The 19,343-nt window shown below is 42.7% G+C and overlaps 1 protein-coding gene across 1 annotated transcript in view; it reads left to right on the forward strand.

The window, feature by feature from the left end:
• Positions 1-304: 304 nt before the first annotated feature.
• The window catches only part of LOC309601487 (potassium/sodium hyperpolarization-activated cyclic nucleotide-gated channel 1-like), a gene marked incomplete at both ends in the record, with an annotated part of 262,000 nt that continues 242,961 nt past the window's right edge, over positions 305-19,343 (forward strand). The window contains one exon of the mRNA XM_082334512.1: positions 305-687. Within this exon, the coding sequence (XP_082190638.1) occupies positions 305-687 (383 nt within the window). The remainder of the gene's footprint in view (positions 688-19,343) is intronic.

The raw sequence follows: 19,343 nt of genomic DNA on the forward strand, positions 1-19,343 counted from the left end.
CCGCGGCCCCGAGGGCAGAGCCCGCCCCCTCGCCGGCTCCTCCCCCTCCCCCTCCCCTCCCCTCCCTGGCCGCCTCAGCTCCTCAAGGACTCCAGGGCGCTCAATATCAGGCGGGCGGTGTGGCGCGGCCGCTGGTAGGGGGCGGGCGAAGGGAAGCAGTGTCAGCTCTGCGCGGGAGCGCGATTCAGAGTCGGCGGTGCTGGCTATGCCGGGCGGCGCGGAGCTGAGCCCAGCCCAGCCCAGCCCAGCCGCGTCGCTGAAGGGCACCGGCGGCGGCGAGGCTTCCCCGCGCCTGCCCCGCAGCATGGAGGCTGGGAAGCGCAGCTCCTCTCCCGGCGGCCGGGACGATAGCAGCACTAACGCCTTCCCAGCCAAGCCGGCGGCCCCGGCGGAGAAAGCCCAGAGCAGCCCCGGCGGCGGGGGCAGCGGCGGCGTGAAGGAGCATGGTAATTCGGTATGCTTCAAAGTGGACGGCGGCGGGGGTGAGGAGCCCGTGGTGGGCTTCGAGGATGCCGAGGTGCCCCGGCGGCAGTACGGCTTCATGCAGCGGCAGTTCACCTCCATGCTGCAGCCGGGGGTTAATAAATTCTCCCTCCGCATGTTCGGCAGCCAGAAGGCGGTGGAGAAGGAGCAGGAAAGGGTTAAAACTGCGGGGTTCTGGATCATCCACCCCTACAGCGACTTCAGGTGAGCGCGGGGCTCCCGCGACCGCACGGGGGGGTGGCCCCGCCGCGGGAGGCAGGGCGGTGCTCCCGCCGCCTCGCACCTCGCCCGGCAGAAACTTCGGCGTGCTGTGGACTGGGGGGGGCGGCGGCGGCGAGCACCGGCGCTCGCTCCGCGGACGGCCGCGCCCCGCGGAGGTGAGGGGCTTCCCCGAAACTTCGGCGGGCACCGCCCGGCCCGCGCGGCGCGGTGGGGAGGCCGCGTGGGCAGCGGGGCCGTCCCGGGTTGGTCGCGTCGCGGGGGCCACCGCATTCTCTGCGTCCGTCAGTCGGGGAGCGGGCGGGGACGCCGCCGGAGCGAGGCACGGCCCTGCCCAAGGGTGGGAGAGCTTGCTGGGGTGCACGCAGCGACAATAACGTAATAATTTATTTAAAATCCTGGGGGCTGCGTTGGGCGCATGCCAGCCCCTTCCTAAGCGCCCGGCGTAAATGCTTGTTCATGGTGTCGCGTGAAGGAAGCACATCTTTGTCAGAGTTGCAGCAAAATAACTTTATCCAAGCTAACGCTGTGTGGGAGAACGTTTTCAGAGACAGAGTGGTAAATGTGATGCTAAATTAGAACGTTGCTATCACAGTAAGTTGAAGGTATGCAAATTGGAATATTCACATGAAAAGCAGTGCAAATAAATTCCAGGGAAGAGAGATTTCCCTTTAAAGTTATATTTTAAATGAAGGATTATTTAATTTTGCTATATATGCCAGCTGGTTATATGCATTTGTAAATTTTACACTCTACGATATTTGCTGAAGAACTATCAGTGGTGTTAAGCGTATTTGATCGGCTTGAATTGAACAGCCTGCGTGTATACAATAAGTGAATCACATTAGAAACCATTTTTTAAAAAGGAAAATCCAGAATGTTCAATAGTTACATGGATCTTCTAAGGAAAAAGTAGCTTAAATAGGACATGCTTCAAGAGGATATACTACCGAAGTCTGAGTTTCTGTGGGACTATTCAGAGTGGGGTGTTAAGCAGTACTAGCACCTTGCAGTCGAGCCCAAGAGCGGTACAGGTACAAGAGCAGAGGAGCAGGGCAGCATTCAGTTATGACTCAAAATCATGCTTCAAATCCCTGCTTTTTCCTGAGTGCCTGGATGTAATAAGCTGCACTCATTCTTTTCCTGGAGTACCTTTTCCCTCTTGCATGCCAGCTCAGCTGCAATAGCAGGTGCATTAAGGGAGGAGAGAGCCAAGAGTCCACCCACTCCCTTTCTGCCAGTCGGAGAGGGGTGTAGCAGGTCACATATGGTGTTGTGGAAGCATGTGTAGGGGATTGGAGGGGGGGGGGGGCTGATAGCCTCTTACTTACCCACGTGTGTGCATGAGTAACTTTATTCACGTGAGAATTCTATTAAAATGAATGAGATTATTCTTGTGAGTAAATTCTCTCATTTTGTAAGCTTGGATTCTGAGCGAAGTACACAACTGAACAATGTTTTGGGCAATAGGAGGTTATGCATCATATTTTGCACCATGTAACTTTTTAAGCTGATATGTGAAATAGGTGATAGGTATGTTGATTCTGTTTCATTACACAAATATCTTCTAATTCTGTCCTAATTTTTCCTGTGGGAAGGCTTAGAGATCATAGCATATGTTTGTTTATTTTTTTCAGTAGGAGTAAACAACACTGCATCCTTTGCAGGACTGTCATCTGCATATTCTTAAATTAACTGTATTTTCTGGGGATTTTATTATGTTTTTATTTTATTAGAATGGATGCATTTGTTTTTTAAATAAAATTCATAGTCTTTCATTAGTCTTGGGATGATGTATCCTGATCTGGACCCAATTTTTTAGCCAGTAGGACTGTTTCAGTGAGAAATGTGAGATGTTTGTGTCGTTTCTCCTGAAATAATTACAGCTGTATAATGGTAACATTCTTTTGGGGTGGCATTGTTTATAGAAACGCATGCAGAAGTTGTACTATATATTATATTCATCTTCCTATAGGGGAATAAGGACAATGTTAGTAAGTGCCTCCTGACAAGCGTCTCTGTACCAGAATAAATGCATATATAAGAGTGGAGTTGTTTTGATTTATTTTTGCATGTGATTTTGTAACAGTGTAGTGCTTGTATATAGACAAGCCTTAAAGCTTCCAAAGAGACAGAAGTATTCTAATTTTACTGCATTAATGTTGATACCACCAAGGGAAAGAACTAAATTTTCTATTTTTCTAACAAAATAACAAGAAAAAGGTAAATTTAGCTATTATTAGGGTGTTTGTAGTACATATGAAAATGAACATCACAGTAAATTTTAAATATAGGCACACTTAGGAGAATATTGGGTTAACCATGTAAGACATGGGAAAAATCTGGTACAGGGTCCTGTGGATTGTTGGTTTTTTTTTTTTTCTTTCTTTCTTTTCTCTGGTTCTGAATGCTCATATACATTTGCTGGGATACTTTGATGCATTTGGTTACATTTATTGACCTCATTCTCATGATTTTTATAAAACATAATATGTTTATCTACACACCGAGCAATATTTTGCTGTGTCATTTGGGGGGGCAGGCAGTGTCCCTGTGCCCTCCTGCCCCCTTTTTCTGGTACGAACAGTGTGGAAGCTGTGTCTGTAAACTCAGTGCTCTTTGAATCTGTTACTCACATCCTTATGGGGCTTGGTCTCTAGTTTTATGGCTCTTCGTCCTGCCTGTGTTTCAGGGAAGAATTTGCTCTTCATCAGACAGATACACCCTTGGAGAGTTAAATTCAATAAGTATTACATAATTTTTCCCCAAGGAGACCATTTTGTTCCTGGTTGTCTCTTCCCAGTCTTCTGAGGTTAATGTCTAATTTGAAAGCTGTTATGTAAACTGAGCACTTAATGCACATCAAACCCAGCAAAAGACCTCTCTCTGTTTATCTCTTTGCAGCTGTGATTACTGCATCTCTAAACTTGGACAACAATTCTGTGTAATTGCATGACTCACAAAAGTAAATTTATTGTCAGTGTTTCAGTTAGAATTTATTGAAGTCCTGCATGCTTTCTGTGAGATACCAAGTGCCTCCGGTCATCCCTACTTGTGTGCAGAACGAGCCCGTGGGAGAGCATCACCGAGCCAGCCCTGTGGCCTCGCAGCCACTGGATGAGAGCAGCATGAAGCCAAAGGGAGATGCAAGCAACTGCACGTGGTTCTGCTGCTGCCATACGTATTTCACTCATTTCATAGCAGAGTTGCGGTGGACCTGGGCTTCGGGTGACTTTTATATGTTATGGCCTTCTGGTATTAGTGGAAATGTATGTGGCTGATTTTTAAGACAATTAATTACTCGGTATCCTTAGGCACATCAGGACTTTCATTAATGCTCAGAGGGCTTGCTTACACATGCCTGGACTGTTGGGTCCAGCCCTGTGGCATCTCCCTCCCTCCTTGTCTACAAGTACACAGAGAAACTCTCACTGTCATGGAAATCTTGTTTTTATTACCACATCAGCTAGGGCATCTGTAGTAAGTGTTCTAAAAAGAAATCAGAGTTACTACCTCCAGAGTCACAAGGGAGAGGCATCTTTTGACAAGAAAGAGCAATGTATGAGAAAGACTGAGTGGGAATAATATGTGTGTGAGTAAATGTAGCCTTTGCACTCTGATGGTTCCAGTTCTTAATTTGATGTTTGGGAACAGCCTGTGACTGAAAGTGGGGACAGAAATTTTAATTGGCTTCAAGATGAAGTGAAGTAAGACTGTGATGTGGAGTTATCTGGCAGAGTAGTGGATAAGTAGGTGCAATGCAGGCAATGCTGAAGGTCTTTTTCCTATATAGATGAATATAAAGTATGAACTGATTTGCAACAATAGCAATAAACTATTACCATCTTATATTGGGAGAATCTTTCTGGATAACTTCTCATCTGTTCAAGGAGCACAAAGCCTTATTTTAATGATAACAGAAAAGTAAAAGCATAATTAATTCTAAAACTTGAACAGAAAATTTCAGAGCATAGTGAATAGTAAAGGTATGCCAGATTTTTTTAACATGTGGCATTTCAGTTTCAAAACCTTTTTGTATACACATTTGAGGGTTATCATGTAAACCTATGAGATTTATCATATAAACCTTTATAAATCATATAAGGCTCTACTGATGCTACCTTGTAAGTAAATTTAATGTTGGGTTTTAATGGGTTTTAATCAAGGTGAAAGACAATATTTGCATATGTACATCTAGGTGCTTATGGAAGAATATTTTTGTCTGTTGCTATTAAAAATATTCTCTTATTTTGTGCAGTTTTATGCAACCCATCCATGTTGTCATGCACATGTGCAGCTTAATTTTTCAGTTAAGTATGTGCCAAAGTGTAAGTCATAATTGCAACGTATTAGTCTGCCTCATGTTTTTTATTATACTTCTCTCAATTTTGAACTTACATTTGCCTTATGCATCAACTTTCTTTTTAATTTTTATGTATCTTTTGGACCTGCCTTTGACCACCAGCAGTCACCCTAACGTGGTAGACTGTGTATGTTATATGTGCAGCTCACATACATATTTCTAAAATTTGTGCATATATTGATTTAAAACCTGTTCTTCCTTGGGACCAGTCTTCACTCTGTGTTATACCTATCATTTATATTTTAAGAAGCTTAGGGTAAGCACTTTGTCCCTCTCTTTTGTCCCATGTCTGTAATGTCTCAGTTGAAGCTAGTGAGATTTATCTTTTTGTGAGCTGTTACATACTTAGGTTTATACAGAGCAGTAGAGTTTGAAAGTAATGTTATATGTGATGAAGACAAAATGTGTTGTATCATACTTAAGTGTAATTGATATAGTAATGTAATTGATATATGTAAAATTAAGTATATAAATCATGTTGGTTTATATTAAATCAGTTACAAATTAGTGTGGGTTTTAATGGATACATTATGTCACTGGTAGTGTAGGAGTATGAAATACCTGTAGTTTGGGATTCTGAAGGTAGTAATCTCAGTCTTTTTGCTCAGGATTTGTCATGAGGTTCTCTTACAGTATTGAGACTTTTGAATTATTTGCTAATAAACTGATAATCAGGATTTATAATTATACTGTATACGTTCCTTGCACAAACTGATTTCTTTTGGCTTTTATTTTTATTTATTTATGTTTTTATGACTGAAGCACAGTTTTAGCTAGGGCTGTCTTTCATGTATCATTTTCATATACTATTGTGGTGATTATAATTTTTATTTCTCTTAAAGAAAAACTTTGTACAGTTAAACTATTCCTATTACATGAGCATTCACTCTTTGTACGTGACTAAACATAAAGAATCATTTAGTATTAAAAAGATTATTAGTAGTGCTTAGCTTTTTATTTGCGGCATTCCAACAATTTTTGCACTTCTTGAAATGCCCCAAAGGATAAAATGGCAAAACTGTAGCATTAATCTAAACAATGCATTTATAATGTTGAAAAATTCTTTCTGACAGTACATTATATATTAAGCTTTATAATAGTTCCCCATGTAAAATGCAAATCCCATAAAGGTAGGCTGAAGAGAAATATAATAACGGTTCTCAAATGCATAAATGGATGTTGCAAAGAGGAAAGAAATTACATAGAAGTAATGGGGTGAAATTGCAGCAAGAAATATCGAAATTAGACATTTAGGAAGCAGGACCAAAAATAAGTAACAAAATATTCTATTGGAAATGCTTTGATGTGGAATCTGGGCCAGAAATGCATTAGGTTCTTTATCATCTTCAGTTCCTGTTATTTTTAATATTGAATAATGTCTCATCATTGACTGTCACTGATTCATTTGTTATGAAATCTAGTTGACAAAAGCTAGCTACTGGCATTTCTTTTTGTACCAGTTATAAGCATGTATTAGTGAAAATGGATATGTAGAAGTGTACATTGTGCTTTTGGGCTTGTGAGGGTCGTGTTCTTGTCCTCTTAGAAATTTTCTTCAAGAACCACAAAAGAAAGTCAGCCAAGTCCACCTGAGGTTGGTGCAGCAGCCACTCACCTTCCAGTCCTCTAGGGGATGTGGGAAGGTTTATACCTTTATTTGTGCAAGGAAAGCAATGCATTTTATTGATAAGACAATAAGACATCCTTCTGTCTCTGGATAATGCAGAATACTAATGTATAACTTGAGCTCACATATATGTTGAACATGTCCCAATTTTTATTATGTCCATTCTAGTCCTGGAATAACAGTCCATTCACTGCATTTTTTTTTTTTCAAACTTTGGACATGTTATATACTTGAACATAAAGTAATGTTTACAGGAGAGAAAGAGCTCAGTAAATGTAACTCAAATAATTCCTCAGTTCTTTGAGGTACTTTTAATTTAACTTGGGATGTTTTGAAGATCACCTGCAGCACCTATGAAGAAGTACAGAAGTGCATTTTTTTCTGCAGGATGCTTAATTTTAGAATAAAGGCAAATGTATTCACCATGATTTTGAGATATGTTTTAAAAAAACCCAAAACAACAAACCAAACCAAAACATTACAGAATTCCTATGGGTAATCTAAGACATGATGTTTTGGGGGTGTTATATGTGAGTCTTTAAACTTTGACCCAGGATGCTTAATATAATGAGACTTCCTCTTCAGTTTTCTGATCCCCTCCCCCCCCCCCCGGTTATTTTAGCAAGACTACACATTTTTTAATGTGTACTGGCACTTTATTTGTTAGCTCATCAAAATAAGCAATGCTTATAATCATGTCAGTAAAAGGTTTTTCTTAATATTAGGTTTCTTGGACTTGAGTGTATGGAGGGAACTGTGAATTGGAATACTACGTAAAATCATGGAATAGTAAATAAAGGTCTGGGTTTAGGATTTGGTTTGAGGGGTTTGGTGACTACAAAGCTGAATAAAAAAATGCATAACGTTTGATAAGTTGTTTAGGCTTTTTTATGATTATATAATCAAGTTAAAATTTGAGTGGCTCAGTTTCTGATTGTTCAGTCTGGGGTAGGTTTTTCAGAGTACTCAGACTTATGAAATCAGAGGTCATTTAAAAAGTATGAATCTTTACCTCTGCATTTCTGTCTACCTATCTAAGATCGGTGACACTGTAATATTTAATTAAACTTTGTCAGCTTTTTTGAGAAGCTCGGTTTGAAGGCTCAGTTTGAATTATGAAAATTAGTAGAGAAACTTAATTTGGTTGTAAATAAGCGGTATCCATTCTCACCTCTGCTTTCACTCAACAGCATGCCTGAGAGCTGTTTTCTATGTCAGCGTACAATTTTTGAGAGAGAAAAAAAATATCTTAACCTACTTTGCAATGTTTAATTTTTAATCTGACAGTACAGTTATTGTTAATTGCTTGAAAGTCCTTTAGCTGTCTATTCCCTGATTCTTTCCCAGAGGCATGATCTAATTTTAAAAACCACAGTGTATTCAGCTCTAATTATTGGAGGGCTTGTTCTAGACACATAGTAAGGTATGTTAATGACCAAAAACTGTATCAGCTGGAGTCAATGTCAGTACTACCTCAAGGACACTGTCATTTAGCTTCCATAAAATCTCTGCTAATATCTTTTAATCTGATGATAGTCAGATTCAGGCAATCTGCGTGGTATTTTGAAATAATCTTATTGCCTTGGTTTGCACTGCAACCGGAACAAGTCTGGAGTAAACTGGTGTTCTGAAAATATTAATTTGATTACAAAAGAAATGCAGTCTGTTTCCATTATATATATAAAAAAAAAAAAACCAAAACAAACCCAAACCCATTCTTATTTATGCCAGTGAAATTCCCACAACTGGAGTTGCAGCATGTAGCTAAGAACAGAATTTTGTTCTTATTTTATTAACTTCTGTGCTGTTTATGTGGATGTTTTATCTAATGAAGCATATTATTTAACAAATGCTTTGATACGCTATTGGAATTTAGCGTGCTGCTGACATTAATATATTTTCAATCTCTAAAAATGTCATATTTATTAAAAAATTCTTATTAAGATATTTCGCTTTAAGCTGAAAAAACAGATTGCTTTATGCTCACAGTCAAAGCTAGTTTAATATAGAAAATGATAGTCAAGTCTGTTACTGTCAGGAATAAGGTTTTTTGTTTGTTTTGGGGGTGATTTTTTGTTGGTTTTTTTTTTTTTAAATGATGTAACTTAAAATAGCCAATATACATAAAAATTGCTTTGACTGCATGGGGTTTTTTTAGGTATTATTGTTCTTTTTCTTCCAGTTCTTAGTCTACAGTCCACTGAAGCTTATGCTTGTACTTAACCTTCAGTATGTGAAGAACCCCACAGAAATAAAATGTGCCCTCATGATATCAAATCTTCTAATTCTATACACAGTGTATTCTGGTTGCCTCCATATTTTTCTCTCCTGTCAGCAAAGTATAGAAGTATTGATGTTACCTTGGCTGGTTCTCTTGTATCTTAAAATAACTTACCAGATCCTCAAAGCAGCACCTCTCTTTGGCATGACTGCAGCAATATGCAGTGTTGTTCTGATATGATCTGAACTTTAAGCAAATCTGTAGATTGCAGTAAATTTAGGGTAATATATCATAGGATCCTAATGATAAATGATTGTTCTAACTTGCTCTAGGTCAAAGCTATTGACAATTGTCCTGGTTTCAGCTGGGATAGAGTTAATTTTCTTCCTAGTAGCTGGCATAGTGCTGTGTTTTGGATTTAGGATGAGCATAATGTTGATAACACACTGATGTTTTAGTTGCTGCTAAGTAGGGCTTACACTAGGCAAGGACTTTTCAGCTTCCCATGCTCTCCCAGGTGCACAAGAAGCTGGGAGGGGGCACAGCCCGGACAGCTGACCCAGACTGGCCAAAGGGCTATTCCATACCATATGACGTCATGCTCAGTATATAAGCTGGGGGAAGAAGAAGGAAGGATGGGATGTTTGGCGTGATGGCGTTTGTCTTCCCTAGTAACCGTAATGCAAGATGGAGCCCTGCTTTCCAGGACAGCTGACCCAGACTGGCCAAAGGGCTATTCCGTACTGTATGACGTCATGCCCAGCATATAAACTGAGGGAGTTGGCTGGGGGGCAGCGATCACTGCTTGGGGATAGGCTGGGCATTGGTCAGTGGGTGGAGAGCAATTGCATTGTGCATCACTTGCTTTGTATATTATTATTACTACTACTACTGCTATTGTACTTTATTTCAATTATTAAACTGTTCTTATCTCAACCCATGAGTTTTCTGACTTTTACACTTCCAATTCTCTCCCCCATCCCACTGGGGTGGGGGGGGAGTGAGTGAGCAGCTGTGTGGTGCTTAGTTGCCGGCTGGGGTTAAACCACCACAGTCCTTTTTGGTGCCCAACATGGGGCACGAAGGGTTTGAGATAATAATAGATTAACCAGAGTGTATTAAGGAATTTGTATCTGTTAACAGTTGCCAGTCATAATATTGATTCATCTGTTCTCAGTATTAGTCTACCTGATCTGCACCATGCTCTTGTTTTTGCAGTACATGTTAAAGATTGGTGTTGGGTTTTGCAGTTTGCTGTGCTCTGCAGTGATTAGTGATGTTTTGCCTGGGAGATTTGTTATTAAAACACTGACCTTGAGCCTTATCTGGTATTTGGGTTCTGTAGTGAAGCCATTACTGTACTTTGGGTACCACCTCATGGAGACAATTAGCAATTATACCTCTTCCTCTGAGAGGTTTTTTTATGGAGGAAATACGGAATGGCACCTTTGTTGCTTTCCTCTATGATGCTTCCTCCTTCATTACAACAACTTTTCAGTATCTTGAACATCCTTGGGTAGTTAAGATACATCTGTTGATAGTTCTTGGGAATAATGTTCAGGTTTTGTTAATAAGCAGTTTAAGAATATCACCCAGAGATCTGTCCCAAGGCTGGATAGTTATGAGTGGCCGGGTGTGTGGGATAGTATGGGCAAGTACCTAGGACAGTGGGCACCTCCAATGTTTTGGAACTTCACCCTTGAACAAGCGCAGAGTCCTGAAAAACTAGTAAAGTATTTGGAAAAAGCATGCTGTCACCCTGGCAACTCCAGAGACACACAAATCACTGCAATATGCTGGGGCCTGGCCCATGCCTACCGAGCCCTGTTCAATACTACTCAGAACCATCAAGGGGAAGAGAAGGTCTATGGATCTGACAAAAAAACAACAGGCACTGTGGCTATGCCAACCCCTGCGACAGGGACTGTGGCTGAACCAGAGAACCAACCCGTGCTGGTATCAGTCACCCCTATAATCAAGAAAAAAATACACAAGAAAATCGGCTCGTTTAGTAAGGGATGAAGATGAACCAGGGCCATCATGAGAAGGAAGAGGCAGAACCCACAAAGGAGATGGCAACCACCCAATCCCTGTCCCTGAGTGAGTTGAGAGATATGTGAAAAGATTTTAGTCGTCCCGGTGAGCACGTTGTCATGGGGCCAGTAGCCTGGAATTAGAGGGTAGGGAAGCCAAGCAGCTGGGATCCCTTTCTAGGGAAGGGGGCATTGACAAAGCAATTGGAAAAGGGGTATAGGCCCTCAGCCTCTGGAGGCGACTCCTGTCAGGCATGAAGGAAAGGTATCCCTTCAAGGAAGATGTTATATGTCACCCAGGCAAGTGGACCACCATGGAGAGAGGTATCCAGTACCTGAGGGAATTAGCTGTGCTGGAGGTGACTTATGATGACCTGGACAATGAGCAGTTATCCAAAGATCCAGATGAAGTCAGGTGCACATGACTCATGTGGCGGAAGTTTGTACGGAGCGCACCATCGTCGCATGCAAACTTATTAGTAGTAATGACATGTAAAGAAAGAGATGAAGAGATGGTGGATGAACTGGCTGGCCAACTCTGGCAGTACGAGGTAAGTCTCTCTTCCTCCCTATGGGCCTGCGTCTTGGCTGTGGAGAAACTATCTGAAAAACTGTTCCAGGAGTTCCATCAACTCAAAGATGACATGTCCTACTCTCCATCTGTACAGACTGGTATCTCAGCCATTAAGAGTAAGTGTCCCTCTGCTCAAGAGAGAGGATATAGTGAATATACACCATGGGGCACCCTATGGTTTTATCTGCGTGACCACAGAGAGGACATGAAGTGGGATGGAAAATCTGCCTTGACCCTAGAGGCATGGGTACATGAGTTGCAAGGAAAAACAACTACAAAAGGGGGTTCTCCCAGGAAAACTGCTGCTCCAGTTTCCAGTGAGCAGTTCCCCAGACAGAGCAGAAGAGCTGATTTTGCTTCTGATCTTAATAAAGGGACTTTTGATTCGCATTTACAAGAAATGAGTAACAAATGCTATGACCAGGACTAGAGGGGCCCTGCCTCCAGCCAGGTGGAGGAAAGGGACAACCGGGTGTACTGGACTGTGTGGATTCGATGCCCTGGCACATCAGACCCACAGGAGTATAAGGCTCTAGTGGACACCGGTGCACAGTGTACCCTAATGCCATCAAGCTATGAAGGGGCAGAACCCATCTGTATTTCTGGAGTGACAGGGGGATCCCAACAGCTGACTGTATTGGAGGCTGAAGTGAGCTCAACTGGGAAGGAGTGGCAGAAGCAACCCATTGTGACTGGCCTAGAGGCTACATGCATCCTTGGCATAGCCTACCTCAGGAGAGGGTATTTCAAGGACCCAAAAGGGTACTGGTGGGCTTTTGGTATAGCTGCCTTGGAGACGGAGGAAATTAAACAGCTGTCCACCTTGCCTGGTCTCTCAAAGGACCCTTCTATTGTGGGGTTGCTGAGGGTCAAAGAACAACAGGTGCCAATCGCTACCACGACAGTGCACTGGCAGCAATATTGCACCAACTGAGACTCCCTGATTCCCATCCATAAGTTGATTCATCTACTGGAGAGCCAAGGAGTGATCAGCAAGACTTGCTCACCCTTTAGCAGTCCCATATGGCCAGTGCAAAAGTCTAATGGAGAGTGGAGACTAACAGTAGACTATCGCAGCCTGAACAAAGTCACGCCACCACTGAGTGCTGCTGTACTGGACATGCTAGAACTTCAATATGAACTGGAGTCAAAGGCTACCAAGTGGTATGCCACAATTTATATCGCTAATGCGTTTTTCTCTATCCCTTTGGCAGCGGAGCGCAGGCCACAGTTTGCTTTCACTTGGAGGGGCGTCCAGTACACCTGGAATGGTCTGCCCCAGGGGTGGAAACACAGCCCCACCATTTGCCATGGACTGATCCAGACTGCACTGGAACAGGGCAAAGCTCTGGAACACCTGCAATACATTGATGACATCATCGTGCGGAGGAATACAGCAGCAGCAGATTTTGAAAAAGGGAAGAAAATAGTCCAAATCTTTCTGAAGGCCGGTTTTGCCATAAAACAAAGTAAGGTCAAGTATTGTACTCCTTCCCAAGTGAAAGCAAGTTTTCCTTTATCTTTTTCCTGTAAGGGGACCATAAAAAACATGTGTTTTATATCTAATGTTGCCATCCATGGGTGTGCAGCTGCTTGCAGTGTGGCAGTTAAAGTTGCAATATTAGGAACTGCAACTGTTAGTGGGGCTGTGTTTGCGTTTAAATGCCAGTAATCAATTGTCAATTGCCATCTCCCATCTGGTTTTCTGATGGGCCAAACCAGTGAATTATATGGGGAGTGGGTTCTGGAAATAATTTGTTGCTTTTCCAAATCAGCTATTATTTCAGAAATTCTAGCTCGTGCCGCGGCAGAAATTGGATACTGTGGGATGTTAGTAATCTTTGAATCAGGGAGTGCTGGAGCTGCGTGGAGCAAACACACTGTAGCTTCCCAATATTTGTTTGGGTTAGGATTAATATTTGAACCAAAGGACCACATGCTGCCATTCAGCAAATGCCAGGTTCGTCCATTTAAAGCATCAAATCCTAAAATGTTTTCATTATGATCTTTAAGTGAAAAGCGAATAGACGACATACGTTTCTCACCAGGGAGCCATAAATTAACCTTAGCAATTTGGCAAATAGCACTTGCTCCGTTTACTTTGGTAATTTTAACTCTTTGCCGTCCAGGTCGTATACCCAGCTTCTTAGCATCCTGTTGTGTTAATACTGAAAATTGTGCCCCTGTATCTATTAGAAATTTTGTCAATTGTTGTCGAGATCCAATGGGGATTAAAACATATGGGCCATTATTATTTATCCATTGATAGGATTCCACTTGCTGGACAGACAGACCCAATTGTCGTCCAGGCGCTATTCGTTTTTTGATCTCGAATATTGGGGAAGGAAAGGGTCGTTAACTCCTTTCTGAGTTTGAGTGTTTGAAGTGTCAGCAATGTTTCGAATCAAATGAAGTAGATTGTGAATAGCATTGGCAGATTGTCTTTGAAGCATACTTTTTGGGATGCCTAATGCTAGTGCTTGATTATATAGTTCCCTCCACCTTGATTGGCGATCAGAGGGCTTTGGTTCTTGTGAATTATTTTGGGATAATTGTTTAATTTGTCTAATGTTATGGCTTGTATTTCTGGCTTCAACAGGAGGATTATCCCATCCTATCTCTCACCCATGATTTATGATGACATGCATTAATGTTGCTCAGGTGGTGAGATCTCTGTGTGCCAGAGCATCTTCCCATTCCTCAGCACCCAATAAATCATTAAAATCTCTATCATTCTTTGTTTCTCTTTCCTTTCCTGCTGTACCTGTTTTTGCAGTTGTTCAATTTGCAGGGATAGCAATATCTCAGTTTTCTTTCTGCCGCCTTCTTTTCTCAGATCTTGTATGTCTTTATCAAATTTTTCTCTATCCTGACAGGCAGCTTCTAAGCAGGTACCCAGCATTTTGCAAATAATTTCTTTTCCTTTACCCTCTTCTACATGAGCCCTGGCCACCTGTAGTTGTTTTTCCACAGCTTCCCAGTCCCAGTCGTGCCAGTTATGAGCTCATTCATCCGAGAATTCAGGAAGTGGACTTATTCCATTTTTTTTGTAAGTAATCAGTGACACTACTTGCCATCCTGCTGACTACGCCAGTTTGTCACGGATGAGTGGTTAGGCTGCTTAAAAATCACAGTCAAAGATATTTGCAAATAGTTATTTTAATAGACATTTATAAAAGTGTGATTTAACAGAGTTCGCTGGCAAGGTTCACTCTATTACTTACTAAATGAATGGAATATATATATGAAGAGAAAGGAAGAGGAAATCGAGCCCGAAGAAAATACAAGGAGGAAAAGGGGAGCCCTCCCGTTGAGTCATGAGGTTCAGAGTGAACCCCCTTGCTTTCTGAACTCCTTCTCAGAGAGGAGCCTAGGTGTGGCTGGATCCAATCCTAGTCTCAGACTTGGTCAACAGTTTATGTCTAAAGGATTATATATGTTTAGCAGCAGTTTAAGGTTTGCTTGCAGCAAGGAGAGAATCACAAAAATCTAGTAATAACTAACCATTAATTAATCTAGCATCTACAAAGTGATTAAATGAGGTTTACTATAATATTTGAATCGATTCACACACACACACACATACGCAATAGGCCTAAATACTCATTATATGTGCAGTTAAAGGTACCTATTGAAATATGCAATAAAGGCACCAATAAAAATTCCTCGCCGGGTTTAGTGAAATACTCACTGTAAATGACTGTCTCAATGGGTGAAAGTCAAACCTCGAGGAGCAAGGAGCACCAGAGATCAGCTCATGCAAACTTAACAGTTCGTGGCTCTGAGAGGTGTCCCACTCAGAGGGAGATTCTGCTGCAGCCCACTGTGGTCCAGGAGAGCTCAAAGGGTCTCAATTTGGCAGTGCTGTTTATAGAGTCACGAGATGATTGACTTAAGGCATCAGTAAATTTCCATTCTACTTTCACAGCCTGTGTTGAAAATTAATGAAGTTCTCAAAAATTCCAGTGATGCTGGTAGAGATCTTCCAGAGTTACAGCCTAGGTAAGATAGGCCCCATGTAAGAGTTACGATATGGTCAAGGGATGCTTAACTGCCAAACTCATTACACAAAGGCCAAGTTTTGACAGGAGTTACTGAGATTGTGAAGCTCCTGAACACCTGCAGTATATTGATGACATCATCGTATGGGGCAACACAGCAGAGGAAGTGTTTGAGAAGGGGAGAAGAATAACCCAGATTGTTTTGAAAGCTGCTTTTGCTATAAAAAAAAAAAAATAAGGTCAAAGGATCTGCACAGGAAATCCAGTTTTTAGGAATAAAATGGCAAGATGGACGTCGTCAGATCCCAATGGATGTGATCAACAAAATAACAGCCATGTCCCCACCAACCAGCAAAAAGGAAACACAAGCTTTCTTGGGTGTCGTGGGTTTTTGGAGAATGCATATTCAAGGTTATAGTCCGATTGTAAGCCCTCTCTATCAAGTGACCTGGAAGAAGAATGTTTTCAAATGGGGCCCTGAGCAACAACAAGCCTTTGAACAAATTAAACAGGAGATAGTCCATGCAGTAGCCCTTGGGCCAGTCCGGACAGGACAAGATGTAAAAAATGTGCTCTACACCTCAGCCGGGGAGAATGGCCTCACCTGGAGCCTCTGGCAGAAAGCACCAGGGGAGACTCGAGGTCGACCCCTAGGGTTTTGGAGTCGGGGATACAGAGGATCCGAGGCCTGCTATACTCCAACTGAAAAAGAGATATTGGCAGCATATGAAGGGGTTCGAGCTGCTTCGGAAGTGGTTGGTACTTAAGCACAGCTCCTCCTGGCACCCTGACTGCTGGTGCTGGGCTGGATGTTCAAAGGGAGGGTCCCCTGTACACATCATGCAACTGATGCTACGTGGAGTAAGTGGGTCGCACTGATCACACAACGGGCTTGAATGGGAAACCCCAGTCGCCCAGGAATCCTGGAAGTAATCACGGACTGGCCAGAGGGCTGAAACTGGAGTATCACCAGAGGAGGAGGTAACTTGTGCTGAGGAGGCCCCACTGTATAATAAACTGCCAGAAAATGAGAAGCAAGATGCCCTGTTGACTGATGGGTCCTGTCTTCTTGTGGGGAAGCATCGGAGGTGGAAAGCTGCTGTATGGAGTCCTATACAACAAGTAGCAGAAACTGCTGAAGGAGAAGGTGAATCGAGTCAGTTTGCAGAGGTGAAAGCCATCCAGCTGGCTTTAGATATTGCTGAATGAGAAAAGTGGCCAATGCTCTCTCTCTATACTGACTCATGGAGGGTGGCAAATGCCCTGTGGGGGTGGTTGCAGCAATGGAAGAAAAGAAACTGTCAGTGCAGAGGCAAACCCATCTGGGCTGCTGCATTGTGGCAAGATATTGCTGCCTGGGTAGAGAACCTGGCTGTAAAAGTACGTCACGTAGATGCTCACGTACCCAAGAGTTGGGCCACTGAAGAACATCAAAACAACCAGCAGGTGGATCAGGCTGCTAAGATTGAAGTGGCTCAGGTGGACCTGGACTGGCAACAGAAGGGTGAATTATTCCTAGCTTGGTGGGCCCATGACACCTTGGGCCATCAAGGAACATGTATAGATGGGCTCGTGATCGAGGGATGGACTTGACCGTGGGTACTACTGCACAGGTTATCCATGAATGTGAAACATGCGCTGCAATCAAGCAAGCCAAGTGGTTCAAGCCTCTCTGGTATGGAGGACGATGGCTGAAATATCAATATGGGGAGGCCTGGCAGATTGATTAGATCACACTCCCACAAACCCGCCAAGGCAAGCGCCATGTGCTTACAATGGTGGAAGCAACCACCGGATGGCTGGAAACATATCCTGTGCCCCATGCCACCGCCCAGAACACCATCCTGGGCCTTGAAAAGCAAGTCCTATGGCGACATGGCACCCCAGAAAGAATTGAGTCAGATAACAGGACTCATTTCCGAAACAGCCTCATAGACACCTGGGCCAAAGAGCATGGCATTGAGTGGGTATATCACATCCCCTATCATGCACCAGCCTCCGGGAAAATCGAACGATACAATGGACTGTTAAAGACTACACTGAGAGCAATGAATGGGAGGTGGGACGTTTAGACATTAGGATACACATTTAGCAAAGGCCACCTGGTTAGTCAACACTAGGGGATCTGCCAATCGAGCTGGCCCTGCCCAATCAAGATTTTTACGTACTGTAGAGGGGGATAAAGTCCCTGTAGTGCACATAAAAAAGATGCTGGGGAAGACAGTCTGGGTTACTCCTGCCTTGGGCAAAGGGAAATGCATTCGTGGGATTGCTTTTGCTCAAGGACCTGGGTGCACTTGGTGGGTGATGCGGGAGGATGGGGAAGTCCGGTGTGTACCTCAAGGGGATTTGATTTTGGGTGAAAATAGCCAATGAACTGAATTGTATGATCTTAATTGCTATATAATCCTGTATATCATCACTTTTATGGTGGCTATATGCCATATCAATGGTATTACAGTAAGAATCGCCCAGATTAATGAAGAATGAACTCTGAGGAAACCGAGCAAAGTGCAGTGGTGATGGAACCAGAACTGGCTTCAGCATGCACCAATCCAACACCACACACCATCTCTCCTGCCCCGAAAGACTGTTATGACGGGTGAAGCCCAAAGTCATGGACTGAATGAACTCAACGAACGTTTTAGAGGGATAGCCCATAGACTAAGGAAATGATATCTGCTGACGCGGAAGTCACAGACACAGCACACGATCAATATGATCAAGCAAAATGTCGGTTTATTACATACACAGCTTAGTTAATATAGTTTCTTGCCTTCCTAATCATGCATAAACTTATCGCTAATTGGTTAACTATGTTTGGCAATATGCTGTTCATGCGCTACTAGAGATATTCCGATTCGTTCATAACAATAGTTCACACGCACCGCCCGCTTCTCCCATATCTTGTTTTCAACATTGCAAGCCAATAGCTTTTTCCTCTTAATCTGCTTGTTTCATGTCTTCCAAACCGCAGTCGACCTTCGCAGCATCCTTGAATTCCTCTTGCGTTAAATGCAGATTAAGTCCACATAGTCTGAGTCTGGGTTGCTCACTACGTGTCCTTGGCTTTTCAGATATCCCACAAATCCCCCTTTTTGTTTTTGAGCAATCCAGACTCCATTCATCATACGCTCCACGGCTTTCATGCAATATTTAAAAACACATCTTAATATAAGTATAGTTAATAATAATAATCCCAATAATAATATAAACCCATGGATAATTAGATCTTTTCCCCAACCTGAAATGCCTAACCCAGCTAACCATGAATTGAAACCTAAAGAGCTAGTCTTTCTACAGTTGTTTTATCTGCTGTCCAGAAATCTAAATCTGACTTACAATCCTTTGAATATTTTTCAATACTTCTTCAAGATCTGTGGGTTTGTTTTTTAATATTCAAAATCATTGACGTCGTTAGCTATATCGCTGCATGCATGCCTGATGGTGGAGGAGTTACAAACATACTCCCACTCTTTACTGCCAATCGGAGTCCCCACTAAACATGTCATAAATGGGTTGCCTGCATTTGCTGCCGCTAAACAGATTGAATCTTGCCCTGTTTTATTAGCTAGAGTTACCCAAACATTTGTACGTGGTTGTACTGAAATCCATGAGTGACCACTACCAATGATGGAGAGGAATGACGTGAGAAAACATATCATGGTAACTCCTGTTGTGGTCCCGACTCTTCTCTCCACGGTTTCACCCAGCGGCTAGGCACCCACCTCGGACCTTCGTCTGTCAAAACACAAACATATCCTCGACCTGTCATCTTAATTTCTGCAGGACCCTTCCATTCTCCAGTTTTTAAGTCACGAT

This window comes from Platalea leucorodia, assembly GCF_965183815.1.
Source record: "Platalea leucorodia genome assembly, chromosome: W".
Classification (NCBI taxonomy): domain Eukaryota; kingdom Metazoa; phylum Chordata; class Aves; order Pelecaniformes; family Threskiornithidae; genus Platalea; species Platalea leucorodia.